Source organism: Aphelocoma coerulescens, chromosome 8, assembly GCF_041296385.1.
Source record: "Aphelocoma coerulescens isolate FSJ_1873_10779 chromosome 8, UR_Acoe_1.0, whole genome shotgun sequence".
NCBI classification, from domain to species: domain Eukaryota; kingdom Metazoa; phylum Chordata; class Aves; order Passeriformes; family Corvidae; genus Aphelocoma; species Aphelocoma coerulescens.
In genome coordinates this window covers 25,728,897-25,747,505 of record NC_091022.1, presented here as the reverse complement: position 1 = coordinate 25,747,505, position 18,609 = coordinate 25,728,897, and the positions used below count along the sequence as shown (strand labels likewise).

The window sequence follows — 18,609 nt, the reverse complement described above, 5'->3', positions numbered from 1 at the left end:
CTTTCATTTTCTCCGCCCCCTAAATTATATGTACATTTCTCAAGCTGACAGAAACTTCAGACTGACTCAGTCGAGCAGTGGAAAGTGAGTATCACAAAGATAGGGATTCAAATGAACTTTAGAGCAGAAAATCGTTTGCCTGTTTATTTATGCTGGGTTTATATGGTAAGTGGCAAGAAGAGATAAAAACCACTCTTTTCAAGGGAGAGAATGTTGTTTTCCAAAGAAGTGGGGTTCAATCATTGACTCTGTCAGTCTAGTAAGTGATTTCTGTTTTGAGACACAGAGAAGAGAATGACCAAGTCTGCCTTTGTTTTCTGGAACTCTGTAACCTGGGTCATCCAGGTAATTACAGCTTTACTTAAGAAACGCTGTGAGAGAGGAAAACTCTGCCATTGATTGTAAGCACAAAGAAAAGACACTTGGGAGAATTAAATTGCATGATGACTTTTATAAGGCATCTGAATCGTTTTGCATTCCACCTCTAAAGCAGAAGATGATGAGTTTAATATCATATTGTAGGATGTAACTGGTAAGTCTCTCAGAAGGCAGCTGTGGCACCCAGAGATATTTGAGCCTAGTTATTAATTATTTTCTGCATAAAGTCTGAAGCAATTGTGACTATGAGGCTTTGAATCACCTCTGAATTTATTGCCACTCTCACTTGCAGGTGCTGCAGCAAGAGAAGCCCTAATGGGGGTGGGTTGTGCTGTGTAGATACTGGCAGATACCCCTGGGGTATGGCAGCAGATAGCAGTGGGTTAAGTGTGTTTGCATGTGCTCATGTAAATGCAAACATACATTTATTTACTTTGTTCTCCCACTAAAGTTCTCCTATCTCCAAGAGCAACAATTTCAGAAGATGACCTCTCTGCTGACTTTGCTGAAATTGCCATCAGTAGGTGACATTATATATTTTATAACATGTTAATTCTGTGATCCTGCCTGAATTGCTGGCGATCAGTAATTGTGTCAAAATCTTCCAGAGAACCTCAACTGAAATATAAAACTTTATTCCTTGCTTAAATTTGTTGTGTGGCAGTGGGGGAAACAGTTCCTACATGTAAAGCACCTATGAATATGTATGACTCTAAAGAGGGAGAAGAAATACCAACCATTATTGTTCAGGAGCATAGCATAATTCTTGTGAAGCTTGTGTGCAAACAAGTTGTCTACTACTTGAGGCACGAGGTGGCAACCCTTTAATGTCACAGAGACTGGGCTGTTATTGTCCATTTTAAGGCCAAAATAGCTTTGTGTCTGGGAACAAAGGGACTTTTTCCATTAGGAACTCATGTGTTATATCAACAATGCACTGAATTATTTTGTTCTGTAATGGAGAATGCTCAACGTGTTTCCCTTTGATAAAGTAATGAATGTGAGGAAGAGAAATGGGAAACACTGAAATGCTGTTCAGTTCACACACAGCCGTGTCTGGAAGTAGCACAACTAACCAGCAGTGTTAAAAAACATGCTGAATAGGATGGACATTTGCAAGTTTGGACTAAATTTAGTGCACAGGAATATGTGAAATAGAGATTTTTATATGTTCAGTGGGAGGATAAGGAACAAAGACCAGAAAAAAACCCAGTCAAATAATTATTGAGGACTAACTTAAGAAATTACTTTTTAAATACCTTGAAATGAATGACTGGAAAAATGTTTTTGAACACTTGTTTGGGTGATGAGCTACCTGTTTAATGTCATGGCTGCCAAATAAGAGATCTGGAAGCATAATCTTTAGGTGAATGTGACATCTGTGAAGGACACTCTTCCCTCACAGGTAACCATTGCAACCAGATTATTTGAAAATAGTTTTGATGAACAAAAAAAATCTTCAAAGAAATTTCAGCGCACCAGGAGACTTTCTAATATTCTCTGTGACACTTCTACCAACATTTTTTTTGAGCGAGGATCCTAGGAGAGCTTAGAAAATACTCCAGGGACACTGTGTTAGACTGGATAATTTGATAATTGAATACGAAGCTGAGGCTCAGGTCACTCATGTTCTGCAGGTGAATTTCTTGCTGGATAGTCTATGGAAAATTATCTTAGTAATCTGTGCCTCTGCATCTCTGTTTGTGGCCACCTTCTTCTGGAAACAGCTTGAAAACTATAAAGTACACTATGACACACCACAAACCTGCAGTTTACACCAGCAATTTTATTTGTGTTAAGTCACAAATTATTCTAGTCTATTGTTATATATCTCCCTGTGCTTCTCAATTACTTTATGTTAGTAACTATGCTCCTATAAAGAATTCTGTCTGGTTGTTCTAAAATAAGTATGACTTAGGTCACTGACTTCTGTGTGAAGGACATTCATGCTTTACAAATACCCAGTTTAACTAGATTATCTGCTCACTTCATCAAATCACTGTTTTGAGACTCTACAACATGTTCTGTTTTATGGTGATATGCCAGTGTGCATCTGATCTCATCAAATTCTGTTTGTGATGGGGAAATTATCTCATGAAAATAGTATTACTTAATCTTGGTTTTAATTTCTGTTTACTTGGAGAGGAAGAAAATCCTGTGTGGTGTTTCATGCTGTCAATGCTAATCTTTCTCCTCAGTGCTGTATCTCCAAATAGCAGATGTGTGCTTTATTGTAGGGCTGGTCCTCCATAGCACAGCAGAATGTTTTGGCAGAAGAAAACAATTTATTGTATTAGAGTCAAACACAATCAAATGTTCCCTTCCCTATGAAGCGTGGTCAGATATTGATATTGCATTAGCTAACATTTTAACATAGCAGAGGCTTAATAAGGTACATTATTACTCTCTCCAGGCTGTTTAATTAAACTAAACGGTGGCTGTGTATTATACATTGGTTTTCTGCCAGGGGAAGGTAAATCTGTATTATATTAGTGTCACATGCCAAATGATGTTCTCCCTTCATCAGAGATTCTTTAGAAGAGCTGATACTGCTGCCACATGAACTGCATAATCCAGCCTGCCTTCCACTGGACTGTCCCATAGCTCAGTGTGCTCCACCAGCCCGAGCAAGCTTTGTGTGCAGGAGAGGCTTGTGGCTGCAGAGCTTCATGTTGTATTTCACTACAGGGATAAGCATCATCAGCATCATGCTGCCAACAGAGCTCTTCCCCATCCCTCTGTTGAGGCAGGGACATCTGAGCTCTGGGCACCAGGATGGCTCCAATGGCCCCATGCTGGCCAGGTGACAGGGGCGGGCTTGTCACATCATTTGTTCAGGTCTGGAAGTTGTAAGGATTTGGGGTAACTGGGTAATCCAGTGGCATCTGCTCTGGTATCACCCTTTAGTGCTGGACAGTGCCACCCACTGCTGCTGATGGTGCTGTATGCAGTGATCCAGGTGAACATTCCCTCTTTCCCACTTATGCCATGGGAAGGGGAGGGGAGAGCAGGCACTTCTCTGCTATGGGGTCCTGCTGTCTTCTTTTAAAGCAGGAGTTGGTGCAGAATCCTGTAGGGAGCTGCAAGCAGAGAGGCCTTCCAGGCACTTGCTTGGGAGAGTTGTTCTGTTGAGTTACTGCTAGAAAGCAGAGGAAGACAAAACATTTGCAGTATTTCTCCTTATACGCAGAAATAAACTGCACAGGAAATACTGGAGTCTTTTTTACACAATTTTGAGCCCGTTTCACCTGGCAGAAGGGAACATCTGCATAATTCAATGCAGAACTGTGCAGAGATGGCAAAACTTTGCCCAAATAATCGTGCTCTAGAAGTGGAAGGTGCATATTTTTATCACTGGCATTAAGCCCTGTGATACTGTTCACAGTGAACGGTAACGTTGTGGCTCTGTTTTTCACAGTGTCCTGTGTAAAATGTTCCAATATTCTCAAAAAAAGGTAAAGAAACATCTGTCATGGTCCTTTGTTGTATTTCAGATGCCCCCACAGGGAGGCAGGGATGGTTGGCTGCATCACAGTGAGATCTTTAGCGTGGCTCCCTGATGCTGGCACCATGGATGGGTTCAAGAATGGCAGGATTGGATTTATGGCAGACTCCACCTGCATAACTCAGTTATGATTTATCTCATGCTGAATGTTTTGTTGTCGTTGTTTTCCCTCTACAGAAGATTAACCTGGAGTTCTATATTGACATCCATGCCCACTCCACCATGATGAATGGCTTCATGTATGGGAACATCTTTGAAGATGAGGAAAGATTTCAGCGACAGGCTATTTTTCCCAAGCTACTCTGCCAGAATGCTGAAGACTTCTCTTATGTAAGTCATGTGTTTCTTAATTAATTTTTTCCTAGTTTTTCTTTTTTTTCCTTTATGATAAATCTCTGGCTTCATTTGATTGAGTGAATTTTATTTCAGTATGAATAAAAGGCTGCTTAAAAATTTTATTATTAGCTACCATCTTCCCTCTTATACTTACGTTATCCAGCAGTGGTAAGTTGTGATCTTATTCATGTTCTTGAACACACCAACACAAACAGGTCCTTTGTCTTCTGTATATTAGCCTTTGGTTCTGAATTACTGAAACACCCTGTTTTTCTCAGATCTTTTGTCTTTTGATCAACTGGATCCACTTTATTGTTCCATTGTTTATATTAATTTGTCAAAGATTTTACTTGTACACTCTAAATAATAATATGCTAGCAAATAGAAACAAAATTAATTAGCTTGCAAGAAAAGGTTAGAAAGGATAGATAACCTGTGTTGGAAGTTGTGGCGAAGGGAATGTATGCTTTTGAAATTTTTTGATATTACCATAGAAAACTGTTTTGCAAGAAGATTTACAACTGTCCAGTACTTACAACTTGGAGCTTGGGAAAGAGGAAGCTGGGTTCCAGGAACAGCCTGTTCTTACCCAAGGAGACCTCAGTGATTGAGTTTCTGGTCTGCACCTGGTTGTTTCAAAAGCACATTACAGATAAGGGGCATTCACAGATCATAGCAATGAAAACCTGCAGTTGATAGGAGTTGAGAGATTCTGTGCTCAAGCGTGGGATTTCTCTCTGCTACTGTGGGAGATTAGGAATTCCTCTTAGCACAAGCCTGGGTTGACAAAGGGAAAATCTTTGAGAAGATGATGGAGAAAATAGAAGCCAGTAGCTAAATAAACAGCACATCTCCCTTTTGACTCTCCAGCCCAGAGTTCCACCTAGGTGCTACTGGCACTGGGTTCATTCAGCTTCCCCCTGACATCTTGTTGGTCTCTTGAGGCTGGAAGCTCTTCCCCTGCTATCTGTCCAGACCATTCTTCCTAGGGCAGCTGTGCAGATGGAAGTGTTGGAAAAGGGACAGCCATCAAGTGTCTGACAGGTGTGAAGTGACTACGTATCCCCAAGTAGGAAGGTCTGTTTTCTTGTTTCCATCTCCAACCATGTGTGTTATGTGACTGGTTGGAAATATCAGGTGAAGAGAGGAAGGGAATCCAAAATGGGGGGGAAAAATGTGCTGAAGACTTAAAATAGTGTATGTAAATATGCCTTATTGCCCGCTCAAGGGGAAGGGGGGAAGTGCATCATTAACATTACCAGGCTGGTGCTTGAAAGTGTGGGAATGGACCACTGTTGTTACTAATTAATTTTCCAAAGCTTCAGGAGGTCTCATTTACATTGTATGCTGCTGCGGCCATTTGTTGGGATTATAATACTTCAACAGCAGCACTTCAAGTGAAAACTGGCGGCTGCATGAAGTGTTGTCCATAATTGACTAGCTCCATGTCTTCACACAGCACAGAGACAATGTTCCATTATGTTATCCATTGACAGTATCATTGAAAAGATTACTCTCCTTAAAGCATCTGTCAACCTTGATTGATTTACAAGGGACAAAGCACTGAAAAGATTTGAAGTGCGGGTACAATTTTTGCCACCGTTTAGCATACATAATGGTTCTCCTTTGATGTCAAAAGCTCATCTTCTATTAATAATGCAGAGGGATTTTGAATGCAGGCTACTTGTATGGAGTTCCACACTAATAACCTACTTGCTGTGAAATGGGATTCACTTTGGAGAAGCAGTCATTTGGGTTTTACATGTTCGGAATGAATCCCAACTCAAAGGGATTTCTTTCAGTGCTCTGCATGATTGCAGCTGAGCCCGGCACGGGTTAGGGAAAGCAGGCAAATCCTAGTCTGCTCCTCCAGCCGAGAATCTGGCAGGAATCACGCAGCCAGATGCAAAAGAGCATGAACAACAAGCCTAAGATGATGCGATCAAATGCCTTGTGCCGTTTTGTCTGGCAACCTTCTATTAATATACTTCAGAGTGCATTTCATGCCTGGGCTGCTTTCTTCACCTGTCATTTCCAATAGGCCTTTTTATTTAAATGACAGCATCCAAGGGAGATTGGTGATTAGAGTAGGGGATGGATAGGGGATTTGTACCCACACGCCTGTTGTAGGACCAAAGGAGAGTCACTCAGTGTCTCTGTGCCCTATCTGTTAGGAAAAACACTTGACCCACAGCTCTCTGGAAGGCTGACTGTGGTTCGCAGGCGTAAGTTGTGAAAGGGACCAGAAATTCCTCATTTTTACATGACTTCAGGAACACAGGCCTGCCTTTGGCTTAGCTGTCAGCATGTGAAGAGGAAAGTGAAAGAAGAGCTAGGGTGTTTTCCTCACACATAAATACATGAGGCATTCTTGGGCAGCTGCCTGGGCAAAAGGGACAAAATCTATAAGGAAAGCATTTTATATTTTCAATGTTTAAGAAGGATATTTTTAAACACTGGGAGTAAATATAATCCATATGAAAGCTCTAGCAGTGAAAGCTGACAAGCTCTTTTGAAAAGCTGACTCATTGGGTTTTAGGAGCAGCTGTTGACACCATGTCTGAGTGCATTACACATCAGCCACGGCTTGGAGTAGTTGCAGTTTTTGTAGGGATGTTCTTCATTTGACCTTTCTTGTTTGGCAGAGTGGATTAGTCATAAGGACCAGACACAAGCATTTGAGCATTTCAAGAACCTGCTAGTCTTAGGGGTGGCTAATTTTGACCTTTGTGACAGTATGAGAGGAGACCATCTGTTCTCTCTGGTTCATTTAAAGGAAACAACTGCAGCTGATCTTGGGTGGCTTTATCACTTTGCAAAGATTGCTTTTCTTTGCAGTTAAAGACCAGCCAGAGGCACTAGGCCTGATCTGATCAGTTTGGTTTTTTCTTTCCTTTGGACTCTGAACTGGTGGCACTTGGGATACATTTGAATTCTCATCTCATTTTCTTGTATTCGACCTCCCAGCAGAGAAGCTTCCTTAGAAACACTGTTTGACCTTTGTGTGCCAGGGTTAGCCAAAGGCCCTGATACCAGCTTAGGGTCCCATTATGTTGGGCACTGGGTAACTGCTGAGAAAGTCCATAACCCCAAGAGCTTCCAGTCATGCTGAAAAAGACATAGAAAGTGGGTGAGAAGTTATTTGCTTGAAGAAATTGGAGAATAAAACTTGGATGTCCTAAGTGACAGACTTGTTTCTATGTCATCAGTTCCCCGTTTTATATCATGCTCACACTCAAGAATGAAGTTTCTAGACTACAATCCACCCAGTTTCCTTTAGGGAAGCATGTTGTTAACCCCAGTGCCATAATGCTGTGACCTAAAACATGTTTTAGAGACTATCATTGTCTCAGCAGTATGAGAAGATGCAGATATGGAATGATTTGCACTAGCACTTTTTGTGGCGGTTTTTCGTTCGGTTTAGTTCAGATATCAAACACAGAGCAATGAAGAAAAATATTTTAATCTCTTTCTATTTTCTGATGCCTTTCTTTGATCCACAATCTCCAGGTCTGCTGTTCTCATTTTCACAGCTACCCCCCACCCAAGCTTTCTTAGGGAAGACGTGTTTGTTCCAGCAAACCTCCTCCCATCTACCTATGGCAGCCTCTCTGGGCTGTTATGATTTATCCTGGCTGAATACCTCCCTCTGAAGGCAGTTGTGGTGCAAGTGCCTGAGGCAGTAATATGAACATTGAAGGATCAAATCCCAGTAATCTGTTCTGAAATAAGAAAAAAACAGCTTGTGTTGCACATGGCTGGACAGGGAAGAGGAAGCAGCAAGAAAGTTGCCTGCAATTTATCCTGAAGTAAAATCACTGGTAAACTCACTGGTGTCACCACTTCCTAAGTGCCTCTCTGCTGTTTTGGTAAAAAAAGACTCTTGTCCCAGAAAGGCAAAAGCTGCTGTGTTCAGGTAGGTTTTGTTAACGTCATGCAAGCTTAACAGATCTACTCAGAAATCTCTTAAAACCTGAGCACAACAAATGATCCTGCCTCCCTTTTTGTAGCCTTGTACCAAGGCATATCCAGGAAGACAAATACAGCTATTATATGCTTTAGCACCCCTCTGGGATGCATTTCTGCTTGCTGCTTCTTGGACGTGTTGCTCCATAAATTTATTTATTTATTTATTTGTTTGTTTGTTTGTTTATTCTGGAGGCTGGGTGAGCCGAGACAGGAAATGTGTTTCTGGTGGCACAGGGAACAGACTGTAAAGTCTGTCCTTCTGAGTGTTACAGGCTTTGGTCTCACAAGAACTCTGCCTTTTGGAGAGTCTCAGTGAAATGAAATTGTTCCATTATGTTGTGCTGCACCAGTTCACCCCTCCTTGTATGCTGAGGATTGAATTTGTATTGCAAAGAAAAGAAAAAGGAGACGGGGGAAGTGTTGGAACAAATGGATTTCCTTTCAGTACCTTCTTGCCTTGTTGTTTGTGCATATAGGAGTTGACAGTACCTTCTCCATCCCCACACAGGCAGGAATTTAGAATGTACACAGAAGAAACAAGTTTTCATAGCAATTTTATGGTGTATTTTCAAAGACCATCATTACTCTTACCTAATGTCAACAGCCTCCCAGAGCAGCAGCAATGAAAGGAGCTGCTGTAGATTCTCCTGCAAGCTTCCTCTCCTGCAGAGCACCACAAATTCCCTCAGCTGGGACAAACTGCGCCGTGAAGGAAGGGCAGGAAGCTGGTTAAGAACTGGACACCCGTCCCCCTGGCAGGACAGCTTTTTGGGTATTATCTTTTTAACCACAGGACATTTTAACATATGTAGAATACAGGTCTGGATCAGAGAACTGTCCTGGAGCAGTGAGAGAGCCAAGAAGGAATATGAGCAATGGGCTGTGTTGGGTTGCTCTGGGAGCAGCAATCTGTCCCTCCTTAGGAAGGTTTTGATCCCCTGATTTAGGCCTCCAAGTGAGAAGAACTTCTCTTTGCCACAGAGCAAAGCACTTTTTTCTGCAGACTATTCAAAGCAACTGGGTGCATGATGGCTGTATTTTCCTTTTTGCTTCTCATTGTCCTAGTTTTCTGTCATTTGTATAAATGATTATGAAAGCACTCCCAGGAGACCGTGCTCACGCTCATGAAAGTATTGTAAAGAGAAGCATTGCAGGCTATTGCTGGAGGCTATTTTATTGTATATTTTGAGGAAACGTCTCGTTTTCTACTGACAAATGGAGAAAGTGAGAACTCCAGGGACCTGAGTTATTTTCTAAACAGTGTGATTATCCTATAGGGCTTAGACTAGGAAACGCCACCACTGGCATCTTTGGGGGAGGATGTGCTCTGAGAAGCAGAGGCTGCTATTAGCAAAAAAAAAAAAAAATGGGGGAAGAGCAGACCTTTTCTTCCTTATCAACCTGAAGCACTTTCAGATCCCCTCTTTGTGTATATCATTGGTCACAGCTTGGGTTGGCTCTTAAAAGGGAGATAAGTTCCAGGCTAACTCTGGTTAATGGGTGACAGGATAATGTTTGAGTGGGTGACATTGTCACTTGCAGTTAAGCAAACTTCTGGTGATGGGGAGATGCAGACTCACTAAGGGAGGAGCTGAGAAGACCTGAGGAGGGATGTTTTGGGATACAGCACACTCTTCATGTGTGTGCCCAGGATGGCAGATCCAGTAGCAAAGAACTCTGACTTAGGTTTGCTTTCAGGATGGGGTAGAATCTGCCTCCTCCTCTTGTTTTTTTCCAAGTAGTCTGTGATGGGCTACCCAGCTCTGTGGGGAAACCCTTGTCTGGCTCTGTGAAGGTCTCAGGCAATGCCACCCTGCTTTGTTTGGCTGCAGGTGTTGTTTAAGGAGCTCTCTCAGAAGAGCTGCTGGTTTGATTTGGATTCCAGTCGTGTTAGCTGCTGTGCTAAAGCCAGTGAGCTCAATAAACAACTTCAGAGCTGTAGCACCCGGGGAGGTGGGAGCCGGGAGCACAATCAGTTTCAGTGCACGTGGGGAAGGGTTCTGGGGAATGTGAAATGTGGGGACAAATCTCTGCACTGGTGCTGCCAGTGTAACTGGTGCAAGGTGCAGACACCTCCATCAGTCCTGGAGCTGTAGAGCAGGGCACAGATAGTAATGAGCAGTAAAAAGTGCAGCTATTGTACTCGCAGGTGAACAGCTGAAACCCTGAAGCATGAAAGCCAGTTACTTTGCTAGCTGCGGAATTTCTTAAAAAAAAAAGAACTAATTTGGTACTTTTGGTCTTGAGGCATAAACTGAGAGCTTATAAAGCTCTCTCCTTCCAACCTCTCTGCTAATGACCATGCAAATATGTGTTTTTATCAGGAAACTTAAGCAGGCATGACTGAAAGACACTTGGGAGGGGGAAAGATCTGGTATTCCTTCACTGCACATTAGAGGGAAAATGAAGCCCCTCAGGGAGCAAATGTGTGTGTGGTGACAATGTACCTTTAAACTGTTATTTCTCTGAGGAGAATTGCACTTTAAAGCCTGAGAATGTGGTGCTAGGCAGGTTGTGTTCGTTGTACTCCTACAACAGTGATGCTACCTCTCAGAATGGGTGGTTGCTCTCTGCTTTCCACTGAGCAGGAGGAAGAAGGCAAAAAGAGGGAGCAGAATGGTTAAAAATCTCTTAGGACTTGAGGCTATTTGGCCTTCAAGTTTCAGTTTTAGGCATTCTCACATTCTAGGAGCAGGTCAAACTGTTCCAGATCTCCTCTGCATGCCTCTCCTCAGATTTCTGCAAAACAAACTCGGTATCAGAGAATGTTCCCCAGCTAAACCCAAATTTTGGTGCCCATCTAAGTGTTTTCTACCAGGCACAGACGTTATGAAACAAAATGCTGTCAACTGCAGAGCCTTCTGTGAGAGTGAGTGAGCCCTATTCACAGGAATATCAGTCCAATCTGCCTGTTCCTAAGGGATCTGGAAAAGCTTCAAACAATGAAATTCCTCTTTGAAATGATCCTGAACTTTTCTAAACCTCCTCTTCCCAGATTTCAGTAGTCACAATTGATTTTGAGATGAAACAAGTTTTCTTCCTGTGCATCAGAAACACGGCTAAGCTGCAAGGTGAGATGAATTTTGGAGTAATTTTGAGCTCTGTTCCCATTTCATCACACCTCTGCTCCCAGAATCCTTCCTCTTTGCCTGCTACCTCCTTCAGATCAGCTGTCTGCTTTGGGGATTTATGCTGACTGTGGCTTGTCAAATAGATTGGACAAAGCCTGCCTGGTAGCAGCCTCCCAAATGCCGTAATTTCCAAGTCTCCAGACCGAGTTGGCATGGAGCTGATGATAGTCTATCACCAAAAAAAACCCAACAAAAACCCAAAAAAAACACCCCAAACCACACTAACACATCTACTTTCCAGTCTATTAATAGACTTAATGGAGCTGGTGAGAGGTGGGTGTGATGAGAGAGTTAAGTTGGCCTTTGAAGTGAGAAGTTTGCTCAGTGCTTCCAGAGAAGCAAGGAGGTAAGTTTTCCTTGTTAAAGAGTTTGGTGGGCTACCAGCTGCAAGAATGGCAGGGTCAAAGCAGCTGGACACATCATGGCAGGAATCAGCTCTACCCACGTGAGGAAAGCAAGCTGCCAGTTGCACCTGTTTAAAGCTCCCTGTGGAGGGGCAAACAGAAGAGCCACGGTTTATAATATTGCTATTTGCAACCTTCCATGGCAAAGATTCCAAAGCCAGTGCATTTTTGTGCTCTAAGTTTTGCAGGCTTCAATAAAGTGCTCTAGAAAAAGAGAGTGAGTGAGTTATGGCTGATACTGTAAAACTGCTCTCCGGGATGGATTTGGCACTGTCTGGGCTCCAGTCCATTTCCCAATGGCACGTCTGTTCTTCCTTGATGACAAGTGTACCATTCCTTTTTTCTAGAGCACTAACTTTTTTATTACCACTTTTTTTGCCACACTGGGGCACTGAGTTGAGGGCTCTCAGAGGTCAGACCTGCTTTGGAAAAAACCTTTTCATCTATGAGGGCAGCATCAGCAGACAGTTCTGGTGAGGTTATAAATGAGTCCTGATTGCACTTGGCCATTGCTGCTGTTAATCAGTGAAGAACATGAAACAACCTGTATGCATAATCCCAGCTTACCCCAGTAGGTAAACTGTTCATTTCTTAACCAATGAATGAGCAAAATGTGGGCAGTTTTTCTGGGTTTGGAGTGGAGTTTTTTAGGAGTAGTTAGGCTCAGTTGTGAAACACAGCTATGGAAATGGCATAGGGTGACCCAGCATATTTCTAATTACGTGTTGTAATATGAAACCATTCTCTACTTATGAATCCTCTTGGTGGTTTTGTCTCTGCTTTTTTCCAAAAAAGATTTCTAACATCATTCTCTGATTCTTGAGCATGCAGTTGTACATGCTACATCCTTTTGTAGAACACTTCCTGGACCTATATAATCTGCATATATCAGCAACTTTAAGGAAGATCTCTTTATTCTGAGTTTCATGCAGATACTTTGTGTGTGAGGAGAAATGATCTTCTGGGAAACATTCCTGTGCACACTAGAGCTCAGATTTTTGAAGATATATGCAGTTTGCTACTTTCTTCCACAGGCACATCCATAATCAGTTGTGTTGCAGGAGATGTGAACAGCTGGTAAAATCTATCTCTTGGATTTCGGGAACCTCCCTGGACCTTGCTATGCCAGAAATTCATCTTCTGCATTCTGTCAAAGCCTGGGACCAGATTTCTGAGTGGTTGGCATTTTTCTGAGTGTTTTGTACTTTTTTTTTTTTCTTTTCTTGCTGGGTTGGAGGAACACCTTAGGGTTGGTCAGAAATGATGTGCAGTGCATACCCTGGATCCCACGTTAGGAGCCTGGCAAGGTCTGACTTGCACTGTGGTCATACCTTGCTCCTTTGTTTCTTCATGTGTTGAGCAATTTCAGAAGATGACAAAGATTAATTCCCCAGCAAGTTCTGGATGAGAAAGTCCCTTTGTCCTGCCATCAGTGAAAGGTAGAATGAAGCTCCCATCCATCACTGGCTGGACACAGCCTGCTTGATAGTTCATTCCTTTTTGTCATCCCTTCTTCCACTCAAAAGTGGATCCAGTTTTACTGGGGCTTGCCTCCAGTTTTTCCTTTTGTGCAGCCTGAGGTTTTCTGATGCTGAAGCAAGACAAGTCCCCTCTGTGGTCACACATACACTGAGGAGGAGGTCCCACCATGCTGCACCTCTCAGATTCCAAGCCCATCAGGCCTACAAAGGGTGGACAGGGGCAAATTCAGTTTTAGATGTGTGAGAAATGTGCTGTTCTCCCTCTTCACCCTTTGGAGCCACTCTTGTGACTGATAGAGGCACTCAGAGGCAGTCAGCACCCTGCTGAATTTGTGAACATGGACTGCCCAAGGCATTCACTCCAGTCCTTGTTAGAGGGAAGATGGAGCAGTGCTGAGAAGCCAAGAGTATCCCTCAGCCCTGTGGGAGCTGCCCAAGCTGTTGAGCTCACAAACTGGCTACCAGGGGGCTGAATTCACTGAGGAGAGACACTGTGGGGTAGAGTGTCCTTACCAGCCAAGGGACAGGCATTTTGAGAGGTCTGACCAAGGGCCAAGATTTTTTTTCTGCTTTGAAACCACTTGAGAAAGAATTTACATATGATTTTGTTCGTTCTTTCTTGTTTCCTTCCACACATCTTTGTCTTCTGCAATGTCTGAATAAGGACCAGGTGGTTCACAAATGTCCTCTGTACTGCCTGGCTGTTCAGTGTTCCCCCTATTGCCAGTGGGGAAACTGGTCACACAGTTTCACATTCAGCACAGCACGGGGAGGAGGAATGAAATCTGGTAGGGAGGCCTGGGAGGCTGCCACTAATGCCTGAGGTGTAGAGAGAGGGTCAGCACACCTTGAGGATCCCAGAGGTATTTGATATCTGTTTTTCTGATGAGTGTCTTCCCACCAGAAAGTAAGGGAATCCTTCACCCTTCCTTCTCTGCTCTTTTAACACTGGATTCCTTGGCAGCTTCTGATTCTGTGGATAGGTAATTGTTCACTGAATTTTCTCACACCAGCTGGGAAGCAAAGTCCTTCTGTGAGCTTTAATGTATCTGTGTGTTTTAATAATGCATTACTGTTGATTTTATACAAATATCACTATTTAAGAACTTCAAAGTCTTTGGTGTTCCCCCACCCTCCAGACTGTACTTCTTGCTGCTGCTGTTGCTAATGCTCCCATGCGTTTCAGCCTTGGAGAAATAAATATTTGTTTAGCTGTTCTCCTGCTGTGCCTGCTCAGTGCATTTGTTTAATGATGACTTCAGTTCAGCTCTGCAAGGGGTTTAGGGAAATAGATTCTCCCAGAAAGGCAAGAGACTCATTTGCAGACAACTTTTCCTGTGTTCTTTTCCCCCCTCCTGCCACCCCACCCCTTTTTTCCCCAGATTAGGGTTTGATTAAATAAATGTGCATGGGCAAAACTCCAAGATCAGCTGTGGTGAGGAGTCAAAGTTTTGCCTGTTGTGGTTTTTTTCCCACACCATTTATCTTGACCTAAAACAGGAGCAGAAGGTTAGACTCAGCATGTACCTGTTGCTCTTTCTTGTCATTACCCAAATTTTCTTTAACCTGTAATTCTCTTTTTTCTCCTCTAAAATATCAAATCACATTTTGGTTTATAACATTTGCTCAAGAGCCAGGCCCAAGATGCTGTTTCAAAACTTTTATTTGTCATGTTCTACCCCAACTTTCCTGAGTGAAATGAGAGATTATAGCTTTTACTCAAGACACCAAGTTGGCCTATGTCATCAGATTTTTTTTTCAGAATGAGGACAATGGTAACCTTCAAAATCTACATTTGTGCACCTAAATGAAGGTTTGGCTTTTTATTCCTGGAAATGCAGTACCACTTGGCAAAGAAATGAACATAGGATTTTATTAATGCCATTGCCATTTCAAGTAATTTTGTACAGCTGAAACAAACTTCTATTAAACAAACACCCACAAGCACACAAAAAAAGGAAACCACCCATCCCTACAAAAACAAAACCCAAAGCCCTAAGCCCCACAAAACAGAATTATAAAAATTCAAACTCTGGAAAGTTCTAAATTTTGATTTTGCTTTGTTTTGGGTTTTTTTTTATTTTTATTTTTTTACCATTTATAAAACCGTCAGTAATATTTAGGCCACTTACGCTTCACTTTCAAAATACAGCAAGCATAATTTTGCCAGTAACAAGATTCAACTTCTGCTAGAAAGCAAAAAAAACACTTCAGCGAAGTAACACATCAGACTCTCTCTTCATATATTTCCAGCTGACAAGGCTTTAGCCTATAGCAGAATTTTTTTTTTTTATTATGCTTCAGTGCATGACCTGGCACTGGTGTGGCTGAGTTTCATCTGACTACAATCACTCTGGCCCTCAAAGTCATCCCACTGCTTTTTTATTTGTATGATATTCAGAACCTCCTCCATAATGATGATTCATTCCACAGTGTGTCATCAGCAAATTTTGTTGGCATGGTCTTCCTTTACCGTGCCAAGAACTGTGATGAAAATATTATGTAAGATTTATCTCAAGAATTATCTATTAGGAATTCTGCTCATAACTTTCTTCTAGCCTGATTAAAATAATGGGAAATAGGAAAAGGGATTTCTTGTGCAAAGTGTATCCCAAAGACATGAGCTATACTCAGCAGATACTTGTCTAATTTGTTTATAAGCACAGTTGATAAGATTCCATAATCTTCACAAATGTTCCATGTCAGTGAGTCTCCTACTCACTGAAGTACTTCTATCCCTAATGTCTTCCCTGAGTCACCTCCTCCCACGTTTTCCTTGTTTTCCCTGTCCCAAATACAGCCTCAGAATTAGCTCAGTCCCTTTGTGAGTGATGCTTCTGCACACAAACCCCAATATCCTGTCCTGAACCATTTGTTTTCTTGTTCCTTTGTTTCCAGCAGCAGCTGATGCTCTCACGCATTAAAAGTTCCACCACAGGCATTTGCTGGAACGTGACGCAGCGTGCACCGAAGCCGACGTTCGCTTGGCTCAGGAAGCAGTCCCCAGAGCGTGATCATCTTCCTCTCTGTTTCTGAAATTTAACTGAGGACAAAGCTATCCTCAGTTTCAGGATCTCTGTAGTCTTTTGAAGTTTTCTTTTGCAGGAAGCCAGAGAACATTCCCTCTTTAAGTATTTACCCCATATATCAAGTTAGCAGTTGATTTTCCCAACATTCCTTATGAGTGCTTTATTTCCCTGTCCCATAGGCATTCAGAATATCCTGCAGGCTTCTGCCATGCAATTTGGCAGAAATTATATGATATCTACATAGCAGAATGCATTGTGTGTACAAATTACCATGAAACTAAATATTATGTTACCAAAAAGACAACAAGTTGTATTTGGAAACACCTATATATAATGCTAATAAGAAACCTAATTCCATTTTTTTTCTAATTAACCTGGAAAATCTTACTTTTACAACATGAGAGACACTTCAAGACATTCAGAATGTTAATAAACCCACAGGTATTTCTACTCTTTATATCTTCTGGTATATACTATTCATCAAGAATTGTTGCTCATTTCAGTATTAGTCTGATTTTCTCAGTCTAGAGAAGTTCTACATTTTGAAACATTGCATCTCATTTCTTAAATGCAAAGGAAATTTTATTTTCCCCAGTTTTGGTAGGAGGTGGACTTCATAAATTTTCACATTGTGTTAGCAGGGAAAGGTAGCAGCCCTAAGGCTCCATAGGAGGACACTGGACAGCTCAAAGAATTCACCACGGGCACAATGACTGAACAATGAGCTGTGTTAACAGTCCTTTGTGTTTCACTGGCAACATGAAATTCTTACAGCAGGAGATACTATGACCTTTTATGCAACAGATCCAAGCTGGATCATTTTTTTGTGGTTGTCACTAGCTTGTGCTGAGCCCAGATTGGCTTAGTCTAATGGTTATGAGGTTTCTGAATAGACTCTGAAAGTCAAAATGAAATCAGAATCCATTTTTCTGTCTAGTTGGTAGGAACAAGCTCTGAGACTTCAATAAACCTGAAGATGAACTGCCCTTTAGTCTCCGGATGTCATGCCTTCAAAGGAGAGCTAAAACTCATTTATGGAAATACTTGGAGTCCTCCCCTCCACCCCTCAAATGAATAGTTATAAAGCTGTAGGGTTCTTAAAGCCAGATCCTCAGTAATAGCACAAAATACTGCCTTTTATACTGTGCTGCTAATGCTGTAGAATAGTGAGGTAGATTTTTCCACCCAGAGAGCAGCACCCCGTTAACATTTAAGTTAGTGAAGTGGAAATTTCTGTGACCTAATTTAAGAACCAGTCAAATGTCTTAGGTGAAAAAGTTTCACCAAAACATAAATGCCACTGTATTTCTGCTTTGATTAAGAGTCCAGGTGAAGGGTGGGGGAATGGTTATGATACAGGGGAATGCAGTGGAGACGAAGGAATCCAATATCCAAGTAATGGCACAGCTTAACTTCTGAGCATGGGGGATCTGGAAGGCTCGCTTTCAACTCGTGCATACGACAGCCTTGCTTTGTGTTAGCCCAGAGGGAAGAAGAAAAGCTGATATTAATGGTGAACCAAGATGAATTCTGTGAAAGTCTGCAAGGCATCATTTATAGCCTGTGTGCCAGAACTGTGCTTCCCTCCAGGCCATGATCAAGAAACAGTGCAGTCCCACACAGTGTAAATGAGATCTGGCAATGTGGGTGAAGCTGCTTTCTCTGTTAAGAGACTCCTTCTCTTGCCCCCCTCCTGAACTCTCCTTGTGTCCCTGTGTTCTTGCTCCCGCAGTCCAGCACGTCATTCAACAGGGATGCTGTGAAAGCTGGGACAGGCCGGCGCTTTCTTGGTGGGCTCTTGAATGACACATCCTCCTGCTACACTCTGGAGGTCTCATTCTACAGCTACATTTTGGGTGGAACTGCTTCTGCCGTGCCCTACACCGAGGAAGCCTGTATCCTTTTGAAATCCATCCTCCTCTTGCAGCACACGTGAACCAGGCACTTAAGGTAAATACTTCTGTCTCCATAAGAGTTTGCTAAGATAGAAACACACACAAGTGGAAATGTGAGTCTGCTCCTGATGCTTTAATTTCCCTCATATTGATTCTCCATACTGTGGAAATTCAAGAAGAGAAAGACATTAGATCAAATAAGCCATTTCCCTCCTGTAGGAGATTGTCTCACACACTTGTTACAGAAGCTAGTCCTGGAGAGTCTGTGATCCATTCCATTCCACAGTCTTCCATTTCTTTCTTCATTTCTCTCCTTAGTCCCTCATTAGCCCTGCATTTGTGTTATTGTTTTAATAGCAAGTTGAGAGTGCATCTTTGGTACTGAGTAAAATATCTTCTCTGCCTTTGAACTGCAGCCAAAGGGATCCATTAGGTTCTGCATCTGCCTCGAGGACAAATCTTCGATGCCAGTACACAAAGA

General features: G+C 42.3%; 1 protein-coding gene across 1 annotated transcript in view; it reads left to right on the top strand.

Annotated features, from left to right (window-relative positions):
• LOC138114193 (BEN domain-containing protein 5) overlaps positions 1-18,609 on the top strand; it is an 888,499-nt gene that overhangs the window by 790,970 nt on the left and 78,920 nt on the right. Inside the window, exons 10-11 of the mRNA XM_069023367.1 lie at positions 4,061-4,213; positions 17,966-18,128. Of these exons, the coding sequence (XP_068879468.1) occupies positions 4,061-4,213; positions 17,966-18,128 (316 nt within the window). The remainder of the gene's footprint in view (positions 1-4,060; positions 4,214-17,965; positions 18,129-18,609) is intronic.